This window comes from Podarcis filfolensis, assembly GCF_964270895.1.
Source record: "Podarcis filfolensis genome assembly, chromosome: 5".
Lineage (NCBI taxonomy): Eukaryota > Metazoa > Chordata > Lepidosauria > Squamata > Lacertidae > Podarcis > Podarcis filfolensis.
Window position 1 is genome coordinate 41,207,024 of NC_139608.1, and position 23,152 is coordinate 41,230,175.

The 23,152-nt window shown below is 42.8% G+C and overlaps 1 protein-coding gene across 1 annotated transcript in view; it reads left to right on the top strand.

The window, feature by feature from the left end:
* Window positions 1-23,152, top strand: part of HPSE2 (heparanase 2 (inactive)) — a 117,254-nt gene that overhangs the window by 15,834 nt on the left and 78,268 nt on the right. The window contains exon 3 of the mRNA XM_083615219.1: window positions 1,944-2,105. Coding sequence (XP_083471345.1) covers window positions 1,944-2,105 — 162 coding nt within the window. The remainder of the gene's footprint in view (window positions 1-1,943; window positions 2,106-23,152) is intronic.

A 23,152-nucleotide genomic window follows, 5' to 3' on the forward strand; every position in this document is an offset into this window, starting at 1 on the left:
GAGCAGATGAATAAGGAGTGTGTGTGTAAAAGTGGTGTCCTTCATGCATAATAGGAAGTGTGCTGGTTTTGGGTTCATGCACGCAGAATGAGGGCTGGCATAAATCATAATTTTAATCTGCAGTCAATCAACAAGTTTGTGCAGCTATTTCAGGGCCACCTCTATTTCAGCAGCCTGATGTCACCTTATGAAGGCATGCCCAGAAATTATCAATTTTTAAGAAAGGGCTGACCATGGTGCACCAAATAAGGGAATGTTTTTAAATTGCCATCTATCACTGCAGGGAGGAGGTCCTCTCACTCACTGGTGGTGGGTAGCCCCCTGCCTGCCATTAAATTCTCTTCCTGAGCAGGCTAGCTGGTAGCATTGAGAGGTTCATCACCGACTGTTAATTATTCCGGGAAGAATGTAAAAATATGGCTGTTGGCAAAACCTTAGCTGCGCATAGAAACCTTGCCTTCAGATAGCCTCCAGTCTGTGACTTTTGTTCTGAGCATGGGACTGAGACAGCACTGATTGGCATTTGGTCATAAATTCTTGCAGCTTGACAGGCACTCTTTTATTCCATTAATTTGTGGTCTTTTACAAGTATTGATCATGAAGTGTTTGTGACATGATGACTATATAACCTAATGGGAAGTGTGAGACTACTCTTGAGTGATTCTACTTAGTCCTGCAAGGTCTCTGGAATGCTGATGGGAAGCTGCTCATCTATTCACTGATACCTTTCCTGTGATGTCCTGCAGGGGTCTTCCTGTTCTATTTCCCCATTATCAAGACAGGTAGCCATATTAGTCTGCTGCAGCAGAACCAACAAAATCCTGTGGCACTCTGCAGCCTAAGAAATTATCATGGCCTAAGCTTTCAGGTACTAGGGCCCACTTTCTCACTTGGTAGATACACACAGAGAGACACACACAGACCTGAAAGAGAGGGGAAAATATTTTAATACTAGAACCAAAATGCAAAAGGTATCAATAGGTCTTTTACATTTCTAGGCAGAGTCAAATGTATACACGCTAACAACAAAGTGACCCATTTACAACAGTACATCTCATGTTAACATGCTTTTCATTATTATGCCGATGGAACACCTAAATGCCCCATCTCATCTGAGCCCAAATTCGCTAATAAACTCTCAGTAGTTTTATGCTGCAGGCAGCCTTATTCTTCAGTTGTATCTGAAGTGCCTTGGCAAATCTCTCTCTCTCTCTCTCTTTCACACACACACACTGCCCTTCATCAAAATATCTCAGGGCAATTGAAATACTCTTCCACCAGTTTCTGTATTTTAAAATGTCATATTTCTAGCCATTTATACTCTTACATAACTCTTACATTACTCTGGTTTTTGTTTAGCAGCAGCAGCAGCAAGACTCTGTTGGTTGGCTATAGCATGAATCCCACTGGGAGATGTGTACATGACTAAGCCCCTGTTGGTATGACTGATGTTGTGAGGTTCTGCCATGGTGCAAAAACATGAGGTTGTCAATGGCCATGTGCTGCTGTGTTTGGCTTGGTGACTCAGAACTTGTGCAGGCTTGGTCCAAGCAAAACTTCTCATTAGAAAGACGGCATGAATGGTGAATTAAAATGCTGGCCGTCAGGGGTCTGAAGCTGACAGAGTCATGAGATAAAACAAAAAATTTTTTTTCCTGCCAGTAGCACCTTAAAGACCAACTAAGTTAGTTCTTGGTATGAGCTTTCGTGTGCATGCACACTTCTTCAGATACACTGAAACAGAAGTTGCCAGATCCTTCTAACTAGAGTCATGAGATGCTGAGGAAGATTGACTGGAAGGAAGCACAGACCTGTAAGGGGCAGGTGGGAATGCATTGCCCATCAGGCAAGTTTGTCTGGTTTCAACTTAAGGAGTAGAGACTTTTGCTAAGGACTGAAAGCTGTGAGTTTTTTGTTGAGCCTTTTGTTCTTTTATACCACAGACATCATTCGCAGTGATATTGCCTTGGATAAACAGAAAGGCTGCAAGATTGCCCAGCACCCAGACATCATGTTGGAGCTACAGAGGGAAAAGGCAGCTCAGATGCACCTGGTTCTCCTCAAGGAGCAGTTTTCCAACACTTACACCAATCTCACGCTAACAGGTAAGGTTGCAAGGCCATCATGAGCCAAGGATCTGCCCTCATTGCTGAGACTCTGGTAGGACAAATTGCTGCTTGTTTCATGGTGAGAAGAGAAAGCAGGTGGCTCCTGAGCCATGGCAGCTCACAGTCGGCAGGAAATGTTACACAAATTAAAATGTAATCTAGAGTGTGTCTCCTCACTTTGCTGGCACCTTGGATGTTGCCAGTTTCAGAGTGCAAGAGAAAGCGACAATCTGACCGTGTTACACATAAACCAAAATCTGTGCCCAATAAGATAGAAGTCAGAGAAGGGGAATAAATACTAGGAAAACCCACAGTGTTTTCATTCTTCTGTTTGATGGTCTCATATAACAGCAATAATAGGTTGGGTTGCTTAACAGCTTCTTGGGACACAGACAGACCCCTGGATTTGATTCAAGCAGCAAGAGGTGATCTGTGGCTTTGAGCAGCGTTTTGATGCAGCCAGAACAACAAGAAAAATGATTAGCACATGCCCTTTAAAATGAAGTGAAAAATAGCTGTTCCATGAGTATTTATTTATTTAAAAATATGTGTATATAGCCTACCCTTTATCAGAACTGATACCAGGGCAGCAGGGTATGACATTAAACAACCGAATTTATACATAAACAATAGATAAGCCCATAAAAAATACATACACATGGGGCAATTATGAAAGGGCAGTATAGGCTAAAACAACCATTCACTTACAAACATTTAAAATTCCTGAGTGAACAGGTAAGTTTTAATATGGTGCAGAAATGATATCAATGTCTGTGCCAGTTGGGTATGTAATGGGAGGACATTCCACAAATGGGGCATCACCAAGGAGAGGCTTGCCTTCAGGTATTTGGGTCCCAGACCATTTAGGGCTTTAAAGGTTGGCACCAACAAACTGAATTGGACTTGGTAGTGAGTAGGAAGATATATCCTTTTTCATCTGGCAGCACCTCTCTATATGTCATATTCCTAACTCATCTTAGGTTTCTGCTGGGACTGGAGTGCCTCAATTTAAATATCTCTTATTACACATCCTAGGCATAAACCAGGGACAGTCATCCTCTCTGGAAGGGCCACTCTATTCTTCAGATAGTGATCTGGGGACCAGAAAGGTATTTGACTTGGATTTGACCTTTCCACATTCAAAGCCAAAGAGAGACATATCATTCAGAGAACAAACTAACACATTCTCCGTATGAACAAAAAACTAAAGGCAAGCTTTTTACCGCACACACATTGATTAAAATATGATCAAGTTACTAGTAGGGATGGGAGAGAAATCTTAATGAGAAGTTACCTAATTTTTACTTCCCTAAATAATACTTGAACTTATGAACCAACTGTCCATTGGAATTTTCGCTTTGCCAAATTTTGCAATGAAGTTCTCCATTCGTATGGTGTGTATTAAAATATGCACATTAGGGGGAGGTATGTCTAGAAATGGATGTCAGTGAAAATGTGAGCTTCTCATATGCACAGTTTTGTGTGTACTTTTGTGTAACAGACATAGTTTTGCAACCAATTTTCTCTAATATGCTGCATTTTTATGTGTTAGAGAAATCTGGTTGCAAAAATATGTCTGTTATGCAAAATTACACACAAAACTGTGCATATGAGAAGCTCACATTAACATGTTGATCCTTTTTTTGTGAGAACATTTTTTTAAAAAAACTGTAAGCTGATATGTAAATGCCAAGAGGTGAACGTGAGACTGGAAAAACAAGAGACCAAAACTGACAGTTTTGCCCATCTCTAGGTGCCAGTAGCTAGCTATGTTGCTGGGTGCAACCAGCCTTCAGACGAGCATTTGGCCACCTGTGAAGTAAGCTCCCCTTTATTTGAAAAAAATAATAATCTGATGGGGGGCTGCAGTTTTTATGAGAGATGTAGCCCTCGGATGCTGTTCTTCAAGAGGCAACAGCTACTCCTGCCTTCCTCTAAGATGCACTTGGTTGAGAGGAGCGCTAGCAGGCCTAGCAGAAATTGTCTGACGACTTTCACCCTGGGCCTCTGCCCTAACAAGCAACACAAGTCTTTTTGTAGCTCTTTAGCACTCCTCAAAATAGCCGTGCAAGGATTTCAAGCTTTTCCCCCTCTCCCTGCCCTCACTTGCTTTAGTAGAAGGGATGCAGCAATTACTAAATTTGGTGTCCTTGAAACCAAAGCAGCACATGCACTTTGTGTGAACCCAGTAAATATTAAAGAGCAAATATAAAAGAGATAATGGTCCAGATGGAGCCGAGTGGCTGTTTCTATTACGGGTGTTGTTTGAATTATCCATGAAATGGGTCCTGGAATGACTGACAGGCTGTGAGGTAGTGGGGAGAGCTGCAGGGCACTCGTAAATGTCCTGCCTGGCTAGTGGGAGGACGGAAGAGAAGGATCTAGTTCTCCCACCTCTGGCCAGTGGGTGGCAGCGGAAAGCCCCACCAAGAAGTGCCCAGGTTTTCACCAGAAACGAGGCCCAGGTTTAAAAAGAATCCCTAGTTCCCAAGGTTTTTGGATGGGTGCTGAGTTTGTGTGACATGAACATCTATGCCAGCCTTTTGAACATGACAGCGCCCCATGCTTTGTGGGGAGAAAACAGGAGGCATCCAGGGCTGGAGGCTTTCCCAGTCTCTTGAGAAGACACCTAGCTGTGACAGATCCCCAGACTTGTGCCTGCATGATGTTTGGGCAGGATCCCTTCAAGCCATTTATCATTTTGTGTAACATAATCCCCTCAGCTGTTTATTCCCACTTGAGCTCTTGGAATCTCCCCTGACAACTTGCTTACTCTCCAGTAAACAAACTTCCCCCAGAAGGGAGGGTCTTCCCCTCCTGTGCTAGTCTGCACGGCAGTTTCAAAGAGGCCTAGGGCATTGCTTGCATTTTTGCCTGGGACCTAGCGCCCGAGGGGGCACCCGGTTATTGCAGTCTCTTGGCCTTTTAAAGTGTGTTTATGTTGGGAGGATAGAAGATTTCGGCTCCAGGTGCCTCTGTGAGGCAAAACGTCTTTCAAGTGGCAGGGCTGCACACAGCCTCCTTGGGTGAAATCGATGTAGCCTGATAATTGTTAGGAGGTTTAATCTCTCATTTCATAAATGTAACTTAGCTCTGTGTTCTTAGTGGGTAGAACATAATATTTACATATAACTAGACAGAGCCATGTAAATATTTCTCTTTCCTATGATGGATTCTATCATTTTGGTTGTGTGTATGGGATGGGATGAGATGACTGGCTGAGGGGGCAATTGCACCTGCTCCTTCAGGATCAGAGGACAAATACTTGCAGGAGAAAAATGCATCAGGCAGGGGTTTTCTGGGGCAGAGTGAGGTGTAGGGAGTAAACTGTACAAGTGTCAAGGGGCCCCTACAGCATGGTGTGTTCTTCACACAAAAAATATTGCCTTATTGGTGGGTTTATTCTGCGTTAGTATGTTCCGTGATTTCCCCTCAATGCTACCACATTATTGCTGCCCAGAGCGACTATAGTGCAACAAAAGTGGGACAAAAATAAACCAGAACACTTGTGGTATAAAAAGTTACAGGGTTTCGGCAGGAAATTACAGGATAGCCACTGACCAGGGGCGAACCGGTATCACCTCTCCAAAACATTCGCAGGTGCAAACAGTATTGAAAGTGGGGCCATGTGTGGCCACCCGAAAAGCATCATGAGCACAAATAATCATGAATGCACAATTAAAAGGATGCCTGGAGGAACCCCAGGACATTCACAGCATCACCACTTTCTTTATCAAGCCTTGTTTTGCCACCAGATGAACGTAGACTACACAGCTGCCTCTGAGCATGAAGCTCAACCTCTTTCACAAATGGCATCTTCCTGATATTCCAGAGAAAATAACAAGCTACAGTAGTTAAAATGTGTTTTGTTATCCTTTCCAACTACCCTGCCTTGCCATATGGCTAAACAGAAGAGCAAAGATAAGAGGTAGATATCTGTGAAATGGCTGCGTTTGTACCTATGCTAAAGGCTTTGGATCAGTTTCTGACAGAAAATCAGCCTTCAGTGTGCAGCTTTTATTTGACTATGGCTTGATCACCTTTCAGCAGATGACAGACTGCTTTTCCCACACTCCATTTTCCTTATCATACACCAACAGCGAGAATGATATGGCCATGAAATAGAGTAATTTAGATTATCGTCTTGCTGTGTGGCCTAGTGTAATGTGTTTTGAACCTGCCACAGGCCTAGGAATGATTGTGGGCCATGTGAATTGGCCCTCACTTCTCTCCCAAGTTAGATGCCCCAGTGCTAGTCCTCTGCCAATTTCTGAAACCTGGCTGTTTGGACAGTGTCCTATTTGGAATGCAGCAGAGCCAGTTTTGCTTGTGAGTGAGTGTCTGAGAAAGCCATTCTGGGATGAAAACATCCCCTCAACTGGGACCTAGCAGAGGCCACTTATATTTATTTTCAGTGCTTATATCCCCCACTTCAAACAATTTTTCAAGTGCACTAGTAACATATTTCAAGTTTATCAAATACTGTAAACTGAGTATTTGTAATACTGTAAACTGTAAACTGTAAAATTTGAATACTGTAAACTGTAAACTACAAGAAAGAAGATTCCACCTAAACATTAGGAAGAACTTCCTGACAGTAAGAGCTGTTTGACAGTGGAATTTGCTGCCAAGGAGTGTGGTGGAGTCTCCTTCTTTGGAGGTCTTTAAGCAGAGGCTTGACAACCATATGTCAGGAGTGCTCTGATGGTGTTTCCTGCTTGGCAGGGGGTTGGACTCGATGGCCCTTGTGGTCTCTTCCAACTCTATGATTCTATGAGTATGAGACTTGCCGCCACCAATGGCAGAACCATGTGTGCTTACCCTACAGCTGTGACCAAGGGTGAGGAAGTGCAGGTGGAACAATGAAATATGGAACAATGAAATATGACTCAATGTAGCAGCACAGGGCAGGGAAATTTCCTTCTACTTCAAGGATGTGGAAGCTTTTTCAGCCTGAGGGCCGCATTCCTTTCATAGAGAAACTTCTGGGGGCCACCTGCCCTTGGTGTGTGAGGCAAAGGAGGCATGCAACAGCCAGAGGTTGTGCTAAAATGTACATCCTTTCTGTGGCTGGCTGTGGAAAGATTAGCATTGACCCTGCTTTTGCTTTCCATAGGGGGAGTTGCAATCACTTCCAGAACTATATTAATTGGGACTGCAAGGTTTCATCTGTAGATTAGTTACTGATTAATTGTGAATTAATTGGTGGTGGGGAATCTTGTGCCTTAATTGGTGGTGGGGAATTTTGTGCCAGTTTTGGTTAAGTTTTGTTCATTTTTGAGGCTATTTTATTTCTGGTATGTTACCATAATAGGGAATGTACAAGAAAATATTAAAGGTGCCTGTTCTAACAAAGGATGGTAACATTTGCTTTTTATACTATGAGTTATGTCAACATACATCACTGTGTCAGAGAAGCAACAAAGAAGTGACATGCTTATTTATTTAGATTTAATCAATTAATGGATTAGTCAGCAAAAGCATATGAATAAGCAGCTCAAATTTGTTTTGTGGCCCCAGCATTTATCATGCTTGAAGGGACAAATTACTTCTTGGGGCTTAGACTGTGGATATGAAACACTCCCCCAGCACGTGACTCTTGGCCCCATGTGTGCAGACATCCGGCTCTGTGCCTGGATTGGAAGCCTCATGCTGATTTAACTAATCACTTCCTTGAGAAGGGCAAAATGAGCATTTCTCTGCTCGTCTTGAAGGCAAGAGCCTAGGAGACCCTGCAGGGCTTCTGTTGGGGCTGCCCCGAGGAGGAATTTACTGCCAGAAAGGACATGACCTGACTGCAGGCTCATTAATGGCAGCCAGATGTGGTGCTGCTGCTGCTACCATCCCAACATCCTGCAACTAGGAGTGCCTGCTGTGGTGAGTGAAAACACGGCTGACCTGTCAGGCCTCAGGCTGGCCATGTACTTTGCAAAGCCCTTGCCTAACACTAAGCATGGGAGAAGAATTCAGTGTGCATTTAAAGCCAGATTTATCAAAACATAGCTATCCTTGAAAATTTGTGCTTGACTGAATGCTGTGATGCAGTTCTCCAACTAACCAACTAAGTATTGCTTACAGAAATGCAAATATTAGGCAAAAATGTCCATGAAAATGAATATATAAGTGAAAATAATATACCAAAATGCATTGTATTGTGAGAAGTTGCTTGCATAAATTAGTCAAAATTGTGTACAAAAATGTGTTCGCTAGGAGAAATTTGCACAAAAGTGGTGAAGAATTCTCTTGTGTATTTTTTAAGAGAAAATTTTCAAATTGCTGCAGAAATGTGGAGAACTGAATTTAAGACTGAAAAAATGAGAAACTGAAGGAACCAACCGAGATCTTTCTATTACTATGTAACACTTGCTGTCACTGCAAATATCTCATAGTCTTACGGCTTTCCCTGTGAGAAAAAGCTTTTATATGGAATTATCCTCCATGCATGCAGTGTGGCCCAGCTCTTAAGTGCTGCTCTTCCATGGTTCATACTGGGAAGAGGATGGATGGGGAGCCAACACAAAGGACGTTATTCCTGTTCTACAGTGGAACCTCAGGTTGCAGACGTAATCCGTGACGGAGGCACGTCTGAAACCCAAAGCCTTCGCATCCTGAAGCGCCGGTGTGATTTGGCGCTTCTGCGCATGTGTGAGCCGCGAAACCTGGAAGTAACCCGTTCCGGTACTTCCTGGTTTCCCACAGTCCGCAACCTGAAAACATGTAACCTGAAGCAGCTGTAACATGAGGTATGACTGTATCTTCATTTACTGCACCAGACTCTAGTGCCACTGTCTGTAAACATAGTGACATTGACTAACAGACAAAGAGCTTGCCCCTGCTTATGTAAATATACTTTCACCAAATGTCTTGCAAACATCAGCATAGTTGCACATGCCAACCATGCCTAGCTCTGCTGAAGGGGAAAATAATATTGAAATGTCAAATGGAAATAAGTCCAGTTTTGCCAAAGCTTCCATTCACAAGAGACCAGATTTTAATTAGTGCCTTCCAACTTCCTTTAGAAAGTTATTTGACTTCAATTAGCTGAACTGGCACATTGTTAGGGAGCAGGACAGACTGGATAGCTGAGCTTTGTGACAGGCATAGCAGTGGCCTAAATTTTTCCAGTGTTCAGTAAAGCACTGTGCAATCTCTGTAGAAGCACTTCACTTATTTTAAAAAGGCACCTTCAGCCATCTAACTTTAAAATGGGCCGAGATGAATAGAAATAATAGCCAGTGAGATATTCACATTCCTAATTTCTTATGTATCAGGGAACATCCCCTAAGTTAGAGGGTATACGGAGATTCTGTCCTGACATCAGATTGACTTATATGTATACAGTGGTACCTCAGGTTACATACGCTTCAGGTTACATACGCTTCAGGTTACAGACTCCGCTAACCCAGAAATAGTGCTTCAGGTTAAGAACTTTGCTTCAGGATGAGAACAGAAATCGTGCTCCAGCAGCGCGGCAGCAGCAGGAGGCCCCATTAACTAAAGTGGTGCTTCAGGTTAAGAACAGTTTCAGGTTAAGTACAGACCTCTGGAACGAATTAAGTACTTAACCCGAGGTACCACTGTACATCTTATACACTGTAAAATATTCTGTCTGCTCCACTTTGAAGAAGCTAATGATTGCCAGCATGTATCTAAAACCTGCCCCAGTATATTCCTTTCTCTAATCAATCTTTGATAGTGATACATCCACTTAGATGTGACTTACACATGTACATATATCACTGTATCATTAATGCTCAGTGACGCCGGGGGATGTGTGACCAGTCAACATTGAAAAGTATTGTGTTTGAGTTGACAATCAGGCAATATTATCCTCTTTGCAGTTATTAGTCTGGAATGGCTCATTCACTGATGCAAATCATTAGCTGTATGTGCAAAGTGATAGGAGTGATAGCTTTTGTTTATTACACTGTGCATAGTACTGGACATATCTAAACAAAAAATAAATAAATCATTTTGTTCAGTTAAAAATGGCTAAACACTCCATCTATCAATTTCCCTTTTATATTGGAATGACGCAGAACCAACATGTTCACAGGTCATGGTTGTTGTCTTCATCAATTTCATGTGAACAAGTCACAGGTATAGTGTCTCACAGGAACAACACTGAAAAAAGAATGTTCAAGCATATTTTGAAACCTCCACGGGTTCTCCCTCCTTTTCCGCTGACTGGTGTGCGCATGTACTCTCTTCCTTCGTCTCTGGTCCCTTTGCTTCCCATCTCTTTACCTCTCTTATCATTGGCTTATATTTACTGATGTCATAGCAGGGCATTTCAGGAACAACTGCCAGAGCCCCTCTATCTGCTATTGGATCCTGCAGAGTTCATAGTGGTGTGGGTGAATTGTATTTTATATTGTCATGATCTGACTTGGACTTTTTTAATGGAAGGTGGTATATAAAAAGTTTTTTTTTTTTTAAATATGAAGAAGAACTCTATTGCAGGCAACTTTTATTAAACTATACAGGTAGGACATCCAGATTCCAATGGCCAAGAATTCTGGCGGAGAAAGATCTATCTTTTGGTCTCAGATAAAAATTCTGGCCAACCTTACAGGGCCATTAAAAGTGTCATTGAGATTATGCATGGAACCTTATTTGAACCTTCTTTAAGCATTACATGACTGGTACCACTGTCACCTGTCCTTTTCCTTTGACATTTGTCTTTAAGACATTTATCATCATTTGCCTGTCTGAATAAAGTATTCCTTTCCAACAGAGCTGCTGGGTCCAGATTCCAAAAGAGTTTTCTTAGATGAAAACAAGTAGCCCAAATGTATAAGAGATTCTGGATTACACTCCAGCTATGATAATTATCTCCTGCCAACCTAGCAGTTCAAAAGCACGTCAGGGTGCAAGTAGATAAATAGGTACTGCTCTGGCGGGAAGGTAAACGGCGTTTCCGTGCGCTGCTCTGGTTTGCCAGAAGCGGCTTAGTCATGCTGGCCACATGACCTGGAAGCTGTACGGCGGCTCCCTCGGCCAATAAAGCGAGATGAGCGCCGCAACCCCAGAGTCGGCTACGACTGGACCTAATGGTCAGGGGTCCCTTTACCTTTACCTTTATGATAATGTTACTATCTCAATTTAAACTGAATCAATTTACTGATATACAGTGGTACCTCGGGTTAAGTACTTAATTCATTCTGGAGGTCTGTTCTTAACCTGAAACTGTTCTTAACCTGAAGCACCACTTTAGCTAATGGGGCCTCCCGCTGCTGCCACACCGCCAGAGCACAATTTCTGTTCTCATCCTGAAGCAAAGTTCTTAACCTGAGGTACTATTTCTGGGTTAGCGGAGTCTGTAACCTGAAGCGTATGTAACCTGAAGCGTATGTAACCTGAGGTACCACTGTACTTGGAATGTATTTTTCTTGAAGTTTTTTTTCCTTTTCATGTAGGCTACTTATATTTGCATTTTAAAGTGTTTATTTTAGGCAGACAATGATTTAACCACCACTACCCTCATGTTCCTTGAGCTGAAAAACAAAGGGTATGATCACATGTTTTAATTATTGTCTGTAAGCAGCCCTGATTGACTCATGTTAGTAAAGTGGGTTGTACTCGTAAATAAACACACAAATAAAACAAAACTCTGCCTTCTATGCTGGACATGGGAGTCTGGATCTAGGCATATACCAGCTCTAATTTCTCCATGGTATTTGCAATGGCTGAAGGCATCTTTGCATACCCCATCCTGATTCTGCTCAACAACACAACACCCCCATATTAGTGCATATGAAATAGTTTTATTTTGCATTATGAAAATGCTCAAGATTTGCAGAACCTCCAGGAAATACAAGATGTGCCAGATCTGTTGGGCAGGTACCTAGTATACTTCCCTTTTTGCTTAGCCTTAGTAGGAATGCTCACTCAGAATAAATCCCACTGAGATCAGTAGACCATATTTCCTAGACAGCATGTCTGAAAAACCTTGTAGTTAAAACTTTACCCTCAAAGGGCTATCACCCACAGAGCTCTCTTAGCCAATTTTAAGGTAGGATTTTGTTCAAGGGGTGAGATAGTTAACTGCTATACAACAGCTCTGTGCAACGGTATATGTAAGCTGCTGGAGTTCCTGTGAGGAAGGAGAGTGGGAAGGAATGCTGTGGTCATGGTGCTGATGGGGTCATTGCTCATTCTTTCATCCGGGTCTTGAGGGACATGTTTCTGATGACAGATCAATTCTTCATTGTCGGGATTCCTGCACAGTTTAGAAGGAAAAGCAAAGGAAGAAGGAACAGTGGGTGAGTTTGCATCTGGATTATCATTCAAGCGGCCACAGGGGTTACTATAACTGGTGGGGGCGCTACCTGCTGCTAGGAATACAGTCTGACTCCAGTGCTTTGCTTGACTCCAAACCACTTCCCCATCTGTCTAGCCATTCCTTGTCTACAGCTCCTCTTGCTCTCCTGTTTTGGCCAGTTCCAAATGAGATCCTGACTTAGTGGCTGCTAAGGGCTACAGCCCATTTTATTTTTTTTATGATCCCCCACCCCTTTCTTCTTTGATGAACTCAAGACGGCATACGATTTGCAGGCGGTTGTGATCCAGAAGCTCTGGTTGCACAGTGAATTTCAAAAAAATAGACAATCATATGTAATTATAGCCTTGATATTTTTTAGAAATTCATCTTTTAGCCAGGACAAGACTCATAGTCCTGATGGTCTAACTTCCTATTGCATGTGCACCTATTTGTGTGCATTATTGTTCCAGTAATGTGCTGAGGAGCACAGGGACTTTGCAATTATGGAAGCTTAAGTAGGTCACACTAATTGGGACAGATCAATATGACTTTTTATAGACTAGAGCTGTGGTTGGTATTTGGCATACTCAACTTCTGATTGATCTCTATGGTAGGGACAAATTAATAATAATATATATATATGGTTGTGATCTTGTAAGTAACATTTGCATGAATTCTGGATGCTACCACCACTGCTTTCATAATATTATAGCGCTGCATGAAATGCTTTTTCCTACCAATGAACTACAGGCTGTGACTGGCAATTCACACTGGACAGAAGAGTAGCTGAGTAACATTTAGGGAGAAATGGGCTTGAGAGGTAGGTCACCTTTGCTCCTTCCAGCACAGCTGGGTCATCACGCCAGGAACTGCAGCTATTGAATTACCCAGAAGAAATAGAATGGGTGGGGAGACTCCTTTTTGGAGTGAAATGCAAACCCATTGGCAAGGAAGCAAAAGGAGCATCTTTGAAGGGAGAAGTTAAAGCAGATTCCAACAATCCTCCATTAAGTAATTAGGGGGCACGGGGGATGGATCCGTCTGAGATGCTCAGTTACCCCTTTTCTTCCTTCTGCTGGGCACTCCCTAAACTGGATCACCTGGGGAAGCTCTTTTAAGGAGCTCCAGATGGGCTGTGTGTGTGTGTGTAAAACGCTGCCTCCAGCTGTGGCCAATCACTCCTAGCCAGCCAATCTGCCTTTCTGCTGGAGCCCGCGGCAGCCACACTGCCCATTCGTCACGCTTCTCCGATTGCAGCGCTCTGGATAGCTTCTCCGGGCCTTGTCTGGCTCTTCCTCTCTTGTTTTATCATCCACCCCCTCCATGAGCTAATGTAGTAACATCTCTTCATTGGCTATAAATTCAGGGAAGAGCCATAGATAAAATATGGCTCTGCACAGGAAGATGGGGAAACATCTGGTTTTTAGCCCTTAGATTCAGTCTTCACTTGTCTCCTATGACAATGTCACTGTTTGTGCACGTGTGAAAAAGAGAGCTGATACATCTGAGCCAGCCCAACTGGATAATTTGGAAGAAACAAATGGCGGGTGGGGGAGCAGAGTAAAATGTTTTCATTCGGATATGCAAAGAATCACGTTGAGTCCAAAACTTTTCCTAACAAGGGAACTGTACAAGCTGCCTCCATAGCTAGTTTGAGAGGCTGGGTGGTCCAGGCCTCTTCCTTCTCCTTGAAGGGCTGCTGGATCTCTGAACATTCAGTGAGGAAACAGCTGATTAGATGCCTCAAAAGCAGCAATGACGCGAGAGCCCTGGGAGAATTCTAGAAGAACATCAATAGTTTATTTAATGGTGGACTCTTCAGGCAGTGTTCCACTGTGTTTCAGTGTGACAATGAGGCACTGGGTTTAAAAAGAATGAGGGTGTATGTGAGAGAGAGCGATTAGCTTAATGAGCAGAGAGTGGCCGAGTAGGTATCCGGAAAACTATTGAGCTTCCACAGTTTTTCTGATCGGAAGGAGGGGAATCCTTGTGGAAATTCTATGCTTTTTCAGATTCACCTCTTTCTGATTTGAGCCCTAATACCATGAATCCAAATTTGGCTGCATTTTGTGCTATATCTACTTGCCCGATAATTTGGAGAGTGGAAGGAGGAAAAGAGTTTTTCCGCTGGGTGAACTGTTCTTATTGTGTCTAAAGGGCTAAGTAGTACAGATGCTCAGTCTGCATATTTTTTGTTATTCAAAACAAGTGTCAAAGTTCTTTGGCCTTAAATAGCAAAGGCAGAAGCAAGAGACCTTTCTAAGTCTGTTTTAAAACAAAATTCACATGTGGGTTGGAACAAGAACTCACCCTTTCCAGATGTTTGGTAGTTGGTGTGCTTTTTTTTTTTTTTTACTGACAAGGAAATCAACAAATTGCCTTCAGTCATTCTTTAGACTCCACCCAGATCTAGATTCTGTCCAGGCCATATTTTAGCACCTCCTAGAAAGAATACTGCCTCCTCCCTCCATAACCTATTGGTAATGAAGGAACCCTATCAGCGCTTTCCTGCAGGATCATAACCAGTTGCCAAGGGAAGGCAGCTTCCAATACCAGGCCTTACTCTGTTTTATGTATATGGAGATAAGTGGAAAATAAAAAGTTGGAGAGAAGCAAAAGCAATTGGGGTGATCAATGAAGCACAAAAAGACCCATATCTGATCCACCTTTTATGGCAGTAATATGCCAGACCAGACTGAGTTTCTGCAACTCGCCTTGGAATGTATTGTTGGAATATACTACAAGGAAATGTCTTCCCAAAAAAGGCAGCAAGTTGAAGTTCACCCTTGATTTGGCACCCCTGCAGCCTTGTGCTGTCTTCCTAAAGGCAGGTAGGGAGGCGGACAGCTTTGGGAAGGAGGCATGAGGGCTCTGGCAGAGTCCTGGAGCCCTCCCACTTCCTTCCCAGATCTGGGAAAGCACTAACTAGGTTTTGGAGAAGATGAAGGAGCACTCCAGGACCCTTGCTTATCGGGCTTGGAGACAGTACCCCTTTGGCTAAGGGCCCAGTGCATATGCACTGCTCGCACAGCCCTAAATCCACCCTTGCAGATTCATGCTGCCCAGGACTTGAACAAATCTATCTGCTTTCCTCTTGACAGTCATAGAAACTGTAGAGACTTGAGTACACTTGTTCTTGAATCCTAGTAAACAGAATATCAATGTATATTCGGTGGCTTCTATTGTTATAGCTGTCTACCTGTTCCTATCAGAAATTATCAGTTGATGAGAGTTATCTGAATTATCCAAGGAGGCTCAGGTCTTCATAGCAAAGCTCTGCTGGATTAAGAAATCTCTTCCTTTGCCAACTGAAGCACGATCTGCCTTTATCTGTTGTCTCCAGATACTCTGAGATATTCCAAATATTTAAATAGCCCAAGACCATCTGCTGAGTACAGCGGCCCATAAGGTTGTAGCACACGTCAAAATGCTCTTAAGAGCCACTGTGCTAATAAAAGGCTGGGTAATCTTGATCCCTAAGTATACATGCATGGCCGCTTGCCTCACTTTTTACCTCTGTTGGTGAACTTGCTTGCTCTGCTGGGGGGCAGGGTGGGAGAAAGAAAGGAAAGATTTGGCTGTGTAGGGGTTAGATTAAATATTGTGGCCTTCAGTGTTCTGACACCTTACCTAACAAAGATCGAGTTGTGTGATGAACCTAACTGCAACCTGGCTTGCATTCAAGGATTGCTGAGCAAAGGCTGCAGCTGACATCATGAGCACATTTTACTTCCTTTTAAGAGCTTCTTTCTCCAATTGTCAGCCATTGTAGATGGAATTGCTCGATGATTTAATTGCATGATCACATCTAGGAGTGTTTGGTCTTGGTGTCCAACAGTTCATTTATGTTTGTCCCAACTCTGAATTCCCAGCCCTAGAAGTATTGCAGAGAAAAGAGTCTCCATTTGATGGAATGCCATGGACACAAACTTTAGAAAACGAGCCTCCTGAGCCATCTTGAAGGTGTCTGGCACCAGGACAAGTCATTAGTCAATCCTGAAATAATCATCAAGCAGAGGAACAGCTTATTTTATATACTGTTTCTTAGAGTTAAACACTTCCCCATATTCCAGCACTGATTGGAGCCTTGAATTCTTTCCAAGTGTTCAACCTGTAAAGATATTTGAGAACCCCGGGACCTAGTAGTAGCTTTCCAAAAAATGATAGATTTCACTTGAATTTTCACAAATGGAAAACCACAACTCCCCCATAGCTGCAAAGAAGCAGCTGTCACACCAGGTACACTGTATGAGAAAACACTTTTTGAAAGCTTCAGGGATTTCCTATTATCTGGAAGTCTGTAGTGCTCTTAAAATTTGTGAAGAAAATGTTCTCCCCCCTCCTTTTACAGGCACATTTGCCTGGGATAATCAGCTGCACCTGTTTGGAAGCTGCTCTTCATGTTTTCCCCCTCATTTACAAGTTGCACGTGTTTTTGTTAATTTTTCCCAGTAACTCGTAAGTGTCAACAAGCTTACATTGCAATTCTGGAGCAAGCTGGACATTGTTTTGCTCATGCCATCGTGTTGTGAAACATTGTGAAAGTGTTGGATAAGGCTGAAGTCGTCTGCAGAGAATACAGATTTCTGGGAGGTTTTCTCCCAGCCCTACCCAAGTCCAGGGTCCAGGAGGCAATGGGGTTAAATTCTATTGCAGTGGAGTTAACTGCTCTGTATTTAAAATGATGGTAATAGGATAATCTTCATCTGCTTTTATTGGCCAATTCACTGCCAAAAAAAATGTGAGAGTTGCTCTCTACTGGAAAATGGTTCCTATTTATAGGAGAAGAAGCTTGTGATGTCCTAGGCTCAGTATGTTCCATTCTCCCAGATCCTGTTTCTGATCTGGGTTTAATAGTGTGTGACATGGCCAGATAGGAACCGTATGGTGCAAGGCCCTGGCTTGGCCTGGGGCCTGTGTGTTTAATTCACCCCCTACTACCTAGTGTGGGAGCAAGGGGAGTTTGGCTGTGCATCTTCTCAAATGTTTCTGTCATATCACCTCTCCTTTTCCAAGGCAGGCTTGTCGGTGGGCCTTTTGCACATGTTGGGAGGTTTCTACCCCCTTCCTGTTGGTATAGGCCCCCACAGTCCTGGAAACACAGCTTCTAGGGAGTTTCTCTGATCCCATCTGTGGTTGGACTAAGAGATAATCTGTAAACTCAAACCTGTACCAAAGGTTCTCCAAGTTGACCTTGTATCCGGAACTGTTGCCATCCATGTAAGGAGTTTGCCTATTCTGCTGTGTCTTTGGCCTCAGGCAGTTCCCCAGCCTACATTCTTTTCCCTTCTCCTTGGCCTCTCAGATTTTTTTTCTTTTAATTTTATGGCTGTTGCCTATCTGGGGACCACACAGCCCGCATTGTCCAGCTTTGGTACACAGCCAAATAGTTGACTGGCAGCAAGTTCGCTACACTACATCTGGTGGTTTCCCAGCAATGGAATCTTCTCCCAGGGCTGCTTCATATATTACTTTTATCAACACAGATGCTAATCCCAGTCAAGGGCAGGTTTCAGGCAGCATGAATGCTTTGCCCACTAGCTGGCCCTTCCTTGTCTCAGAAAGGAAATGTACATTTCATTTCCCTTCTCAGTTTGCCCAAGCACACACTGTTCTTAGAAAAGGAGCAGGGCCTCTTACAGGCCCCTGGATGCAAGGCTGCAGAAAAGACAGTCCTTTGGGTGAACAGGGCCAGCCCTACCTTTAAGCAGAGTGAGGCAACTGCCTTGGGTGGCAGATGCTCAGGGGCAGCAGTAGCAGCTCCTGGTTGTTCCAAGCCCCAGCCATTCCCCTCTGTGGTTACATGGCCTCTCCTGCCTCCCCAAATCTGTTCTAGTACCTCAGGTGTGGTGGAGCATGCTATCCCATCACCAGGGTTGAAGTAAGATCCAACTGCCAGTCTAGTCATACTCTGTACATGAAATTGGGAGGGGGTCCAATCTTGTAATTTACCTCAGGCCACATAATATCTTGGGCCAGTCCTGACTGTGGGCTCACTATGGCTCTAAAAGCCTCAGCACAGTTTCACAATTTTTTTGAGGGGAGGCACTTACAAGAAAGCTAGCGATGATAACCACACAGTGGCTTTGTCCAGAAATGTGAGATCCATCAGTAGTGAGGGCTGTGGGGTTTGTAATTTCTCTGTCGGTTAAGACTCTTCTCCACCCCTGCTTCATTTCCAAAGCCTAGCGGTTGGAGTTATAGTCAAATGCACAAGAGAACTGGGAAGGTGTATGTTGTGCCACTAAGTCCAAGTCCTGACCTAAGGCAAGGGGCCCTCAAACCAAAGCACCCCAAATACAGCCTGTGCTTTCCCCAAAAACATATATGCAGGGCCAGCAATTCTACAACTTGTTCATCTGACAAATTGTTCTCATGAATTATAAGTTTTCCGGAGGCTTATTCTCTATCTTTTATTGTTCAAACCTACAAAGCTCAGTCATTTTTTATGAGGACATAGAAAAGTTTGGAGTAAATGGAGAGATTCTGAGTTGTCCCTAGTCTCCCTTTGATGAAATCCCAGTGTATGAAATGCCGCCGCCCCCCACTTAAGTTTGGAGAGCAGTATATTTCCCTATACTATGAATACATGAATTGAACTGCATCTATAAACATGAGCATCAATGTACTCTCAGCAAGAAAACCCCAGCACTTCATACATTACAACATATATACATGGTTTGCTACATGGAGATGAATCTCTGTGTAGGAAATTGTAACATATGAAGCAGCCTTCAGCATATGGCAAAAATGGCACAACTCCAAAGATATCCATTTCTGCTTCCATATTCCTTTCTCCAGAATAACCCTCTCTCCTTGTAGACTTAACCATTTACTTTCCATGTAAATTATGGAAACAGTTTGAGGAGATTGGTGTTGAGCAGGAGAAAGGATGTTGAGCAGGAGAAATTTTGCCTGTTCAAGTGTTTCTTTCTTTTCCCCACATCTTTCCTGCTAAGGCAAAGCTTGCTTTCCCTGCTTAGCTGAACTCTATCCCACTGAAGAGTATTGTCCCATTGCTAGAGTCAGCTCTACTCTGCAGGAAGTCCAGGGCACTCTTCTTGCCCCTGCTATTTGCTCAGATATGCAACTCTAATGCCCTTATCACCTATCTGAAAAGGATTAACTTCTTTCTTTGCACATTGAAAGCACATTTATGTCTGTTCTTAGTGCAGGTCTCTATGAAACTCTCATGAAATTCAAGGTCAAAGAAAAGCACCTGCACTTTGCACTGCAACCTCTGCTCTCTTTGTTTACGGTAATTATTCTATGTCTGTCCCAGGATTGATGCCACTGCCCTGGGCAGATCATGAATGCCTTTATCTTTCCATGTTTTTCATCTAGCTCTCCTTACTGCATTAATGTTTTATAAATTCTTCTGCATTCCAAATGTCTCACATGCTCATGCGTCCCTATTCTGATCTCTCTCTCTCTCTCTCTCTCTCTCTCTCTCTTTCTCTCTTTCTCTCTCAATATAGACAGCAGCAGCACTAAGACCGTAGAATTTGAAGAAAGCATGATCTAGGATCTTAGACATTTTCCAAACATTACACTTCATGGAAATATTTTTTTCTGTGAGAAGCAGAAATGAAACAGCTGTCTCCTGCTCCTGCTGGGCTTGTTCCTGTGCAGGCTCCCTCTGAATTTATGCTGCAATCCTGTTGGGCAAGGGACCAGTGGCCACCTTCATGGTTGTAAGACTATGTGCCAAGCCCTGGTGTTTACATGCTTAAGTGAGTTCTGGGTGGGCTTGATCAATACAGCCATTGAGCTAAAGAGGCAGCCACCACATTCAGATCCTTCATTCCAAAGCTCACAACTGACAGATCTCAGACTAAAATGCATTTTCAGTGTCATTTGTAAAACCAACAAATCTCAAACCGAGAAGCCTTAAGTCTGATTGTGGGGAGAAGTCTCTTCTTTTGACTTGGAAAATGCCTCCATGTTAACACCAGCTCTAACTTTGAAGCATTCTTGCTTCTGCTTTATTGTACGCCAAAGGCCTTGACCCTTTCTGCATTGCTTCTCTGTAAGCCTTATAGGCTAGTGAGTACAAGATGAGATACGTACTTAGGCAACAGCTAAAATTAATGAACAGGTCTATTTATATGAGTGTCCATCAGAACCCTCTGTTTCCATTCTCTTACAAGTTCATTTCTAAACTTGCCCAGTAAATGTCATCCTGTAACTGTCCTCCTGCAACTGCTAACCTTTCATGAGTATTTTGTTTTCACATAGGTGTGATATTTTATCACCCCAGTTATGGAAAATTGTGATTCCTTTTTTCTCCAGTGCAGTGTCTCGGGGCCCCTAGTGTTGGTACTCCTGCTTCTATGATATTTTTTTCATGGTTTGGCCATTATTCTTAATGCCATAGTTCTTCATTAACCACCCAACATAAAGCTGGGACCAAATTAATCTGTAACTTTTTAATGAGGCATCCCAAAACTATCTTTCTGAAGAAAGAAGACTGAACGCAATCTTACCAGCACATCTGGAAGCTTTGATCCTAGCTACTGCGTAAAGCTGGTTGCATCATAGATCTGAAAGCTTTGCTGCCCGTGCAGATACTTTCTGTAGTGACACAGTGTGATGATAACCGACATGACATACTATGTCATCAGAAACTGAGGAGCCAAAGAAACCCACCAGATTCTAATAAGTTTCTTTCTGGAACTGTGGCATTTGGAATTTCAAATGGATTCAGGAAGGATGGGTGAGAGAGCATGGAGGGCAAAATTTCAGAAGATACCTGGATAGAAAACCAGTGACTCCCATAATGTTTCCAGAGAAAACTGGGGGGATTCTATCGACTTCAAGACTGTCTCTTTTGGCATTGCCCCCAAATATACAAACTTATCTTTACATCAATAGGGACTAGAAAATTTCATTTAAAAAGCAATCAAAAGAAAGTGATTTCCAACACCAAATTCTGCATTCCTGTGGCACTGTAATTTGTTAATGAGTTCATGCTGAGCTAGTTGTGTGACCGCCAACTGCTGTTTCCTGTTCACATTTTGACCTGAGCAAACATGCCTACATGCTAAATTGAGCCAAATAGAATTTTGGTGCTTTGTCACAACCATAATTTTGCAGGTGGGTTTCACTGCAAAAAAAAGGGGGGGGCAATCTGACTTGAAGTCAGCTTAGCACATGTTGGGTAGCCACATTCATCTGGCAGATATGTGCACCTATAGCATTCCCACTTCATTTCCCCAAATCTTATGGAAAATAGGTTTATCTGTATACACATATTAGAACTTGTACTATGGGGAATAGCAAAGTAGGACATAAGACTAGATTATGTCCAGGGTCAAATGAAATCTACAACTATGCTAACTTTAGCTCCCATAGTTAGTAACTACAGCCCACTTTAAAGAGGTGCCTTGTGAATCATTTGCATTCTTAGGGCAGATGTGGCTGGTAAGTTGCATGTTAAATTTAACACCAGCTTAGCAGTAATCAACTGGGCAGTTCACAATTAATGTAGCACCCTTGCAGTTCCCAGCAGGGCTTTTTTTCAGGTAGACGCCTTTGCCATTCTAAGAGAACAAGGGAGAAGTTCATGGTGAGCTCCAGCACTTTTTCTAGAAAAATAGCACTAGTTCCCAGTATCTTCCTTCTCAACAGACAGTTGTATAATGTTGTGTAGAAAACATTAGGCTACCATAATAGCAAAAAAATGTTATGCATAAATATCTGTCTGTTTGAAATCTTACTCTTGGTTAAAAAAACTATTTCAGACATCCAATTAATATCAAGAGCATGAATTTTGTTTTGGCTGTTTTTGCATAAAGAAAGAGGCATGTGCAAAATTGGACTGGGAGCAAAATTGCAGTATCTGTCTTTCCTGAAGGGTCTTGTTTGTCTTGGAGTCTACACAAAGTTGGAGTATGCTCTGTCATGGTGCCAAACAATTTGGCAAAGACTATGAACAGAGTTTCATTCAGTATGGATTCTTCCAATGTCCGGTGTTGTATGTCCTATCCCTGCATGCTCTCACAGACACGCACACACACATGTTGCATTCCTGATATATGCACCACTTATCTCTTGGACTTATGATAGTTTTGTGGCTTGTATAATTATATAGGGCCATGTGTATGTGGTTGGCTCACCTACTCCAAAGGCCCCGTGGTAACAATTAATAACGGAAGGGCGAACACGGTAAAACATAAATCTTCTCTTAACTACTAAGAACATTTAACCTTTTATTGAAAAAGAAGAAAAAAACCCAGAAAGCTAAACCTTGGCCTGTCATTTCCATAAGTGTGTAGCTAGGGAAGGATAATAATTCCCAATTCAATAGTTAGCAGTGATTTATTTAGGCCTAAAAAGAATACAAGAGCTGCTACACTGTGTTTAGGCTATATTTCCACACATCTCAATGGAGGGGGGGGTAGAGAAAGAAAAGAAAAGAAAAAAGAAAGAAGAGGAGCTTGAACCAGAACTAGCTGGGACTCCATATACTTGCAGATCTTGTATCTCTGTGCAGACCAGCTTACTGAATGTCATTTTCCTCCTTTCCTTCCTCCTTGTCTTTCTGGAAAAAAGATTGTGGCTCTGAGCACTGTAGTGTGGAGTGTTTCTTCTTCCTGTAAGGAAATTCTGCAGGCTGTACCACATATTGTCAGCAATGGAAGAAGGGGAAGCCATGGGCCAAACAGTGCAGGAGATCCATGGTCAAATGTCTGATCTTCTTTTCCCCTTAAAAGCAACATCATAGATCTGAATCTGACTACTACCCCACTCCAGTGTAATAAGAAGTACTGGAGAAAAA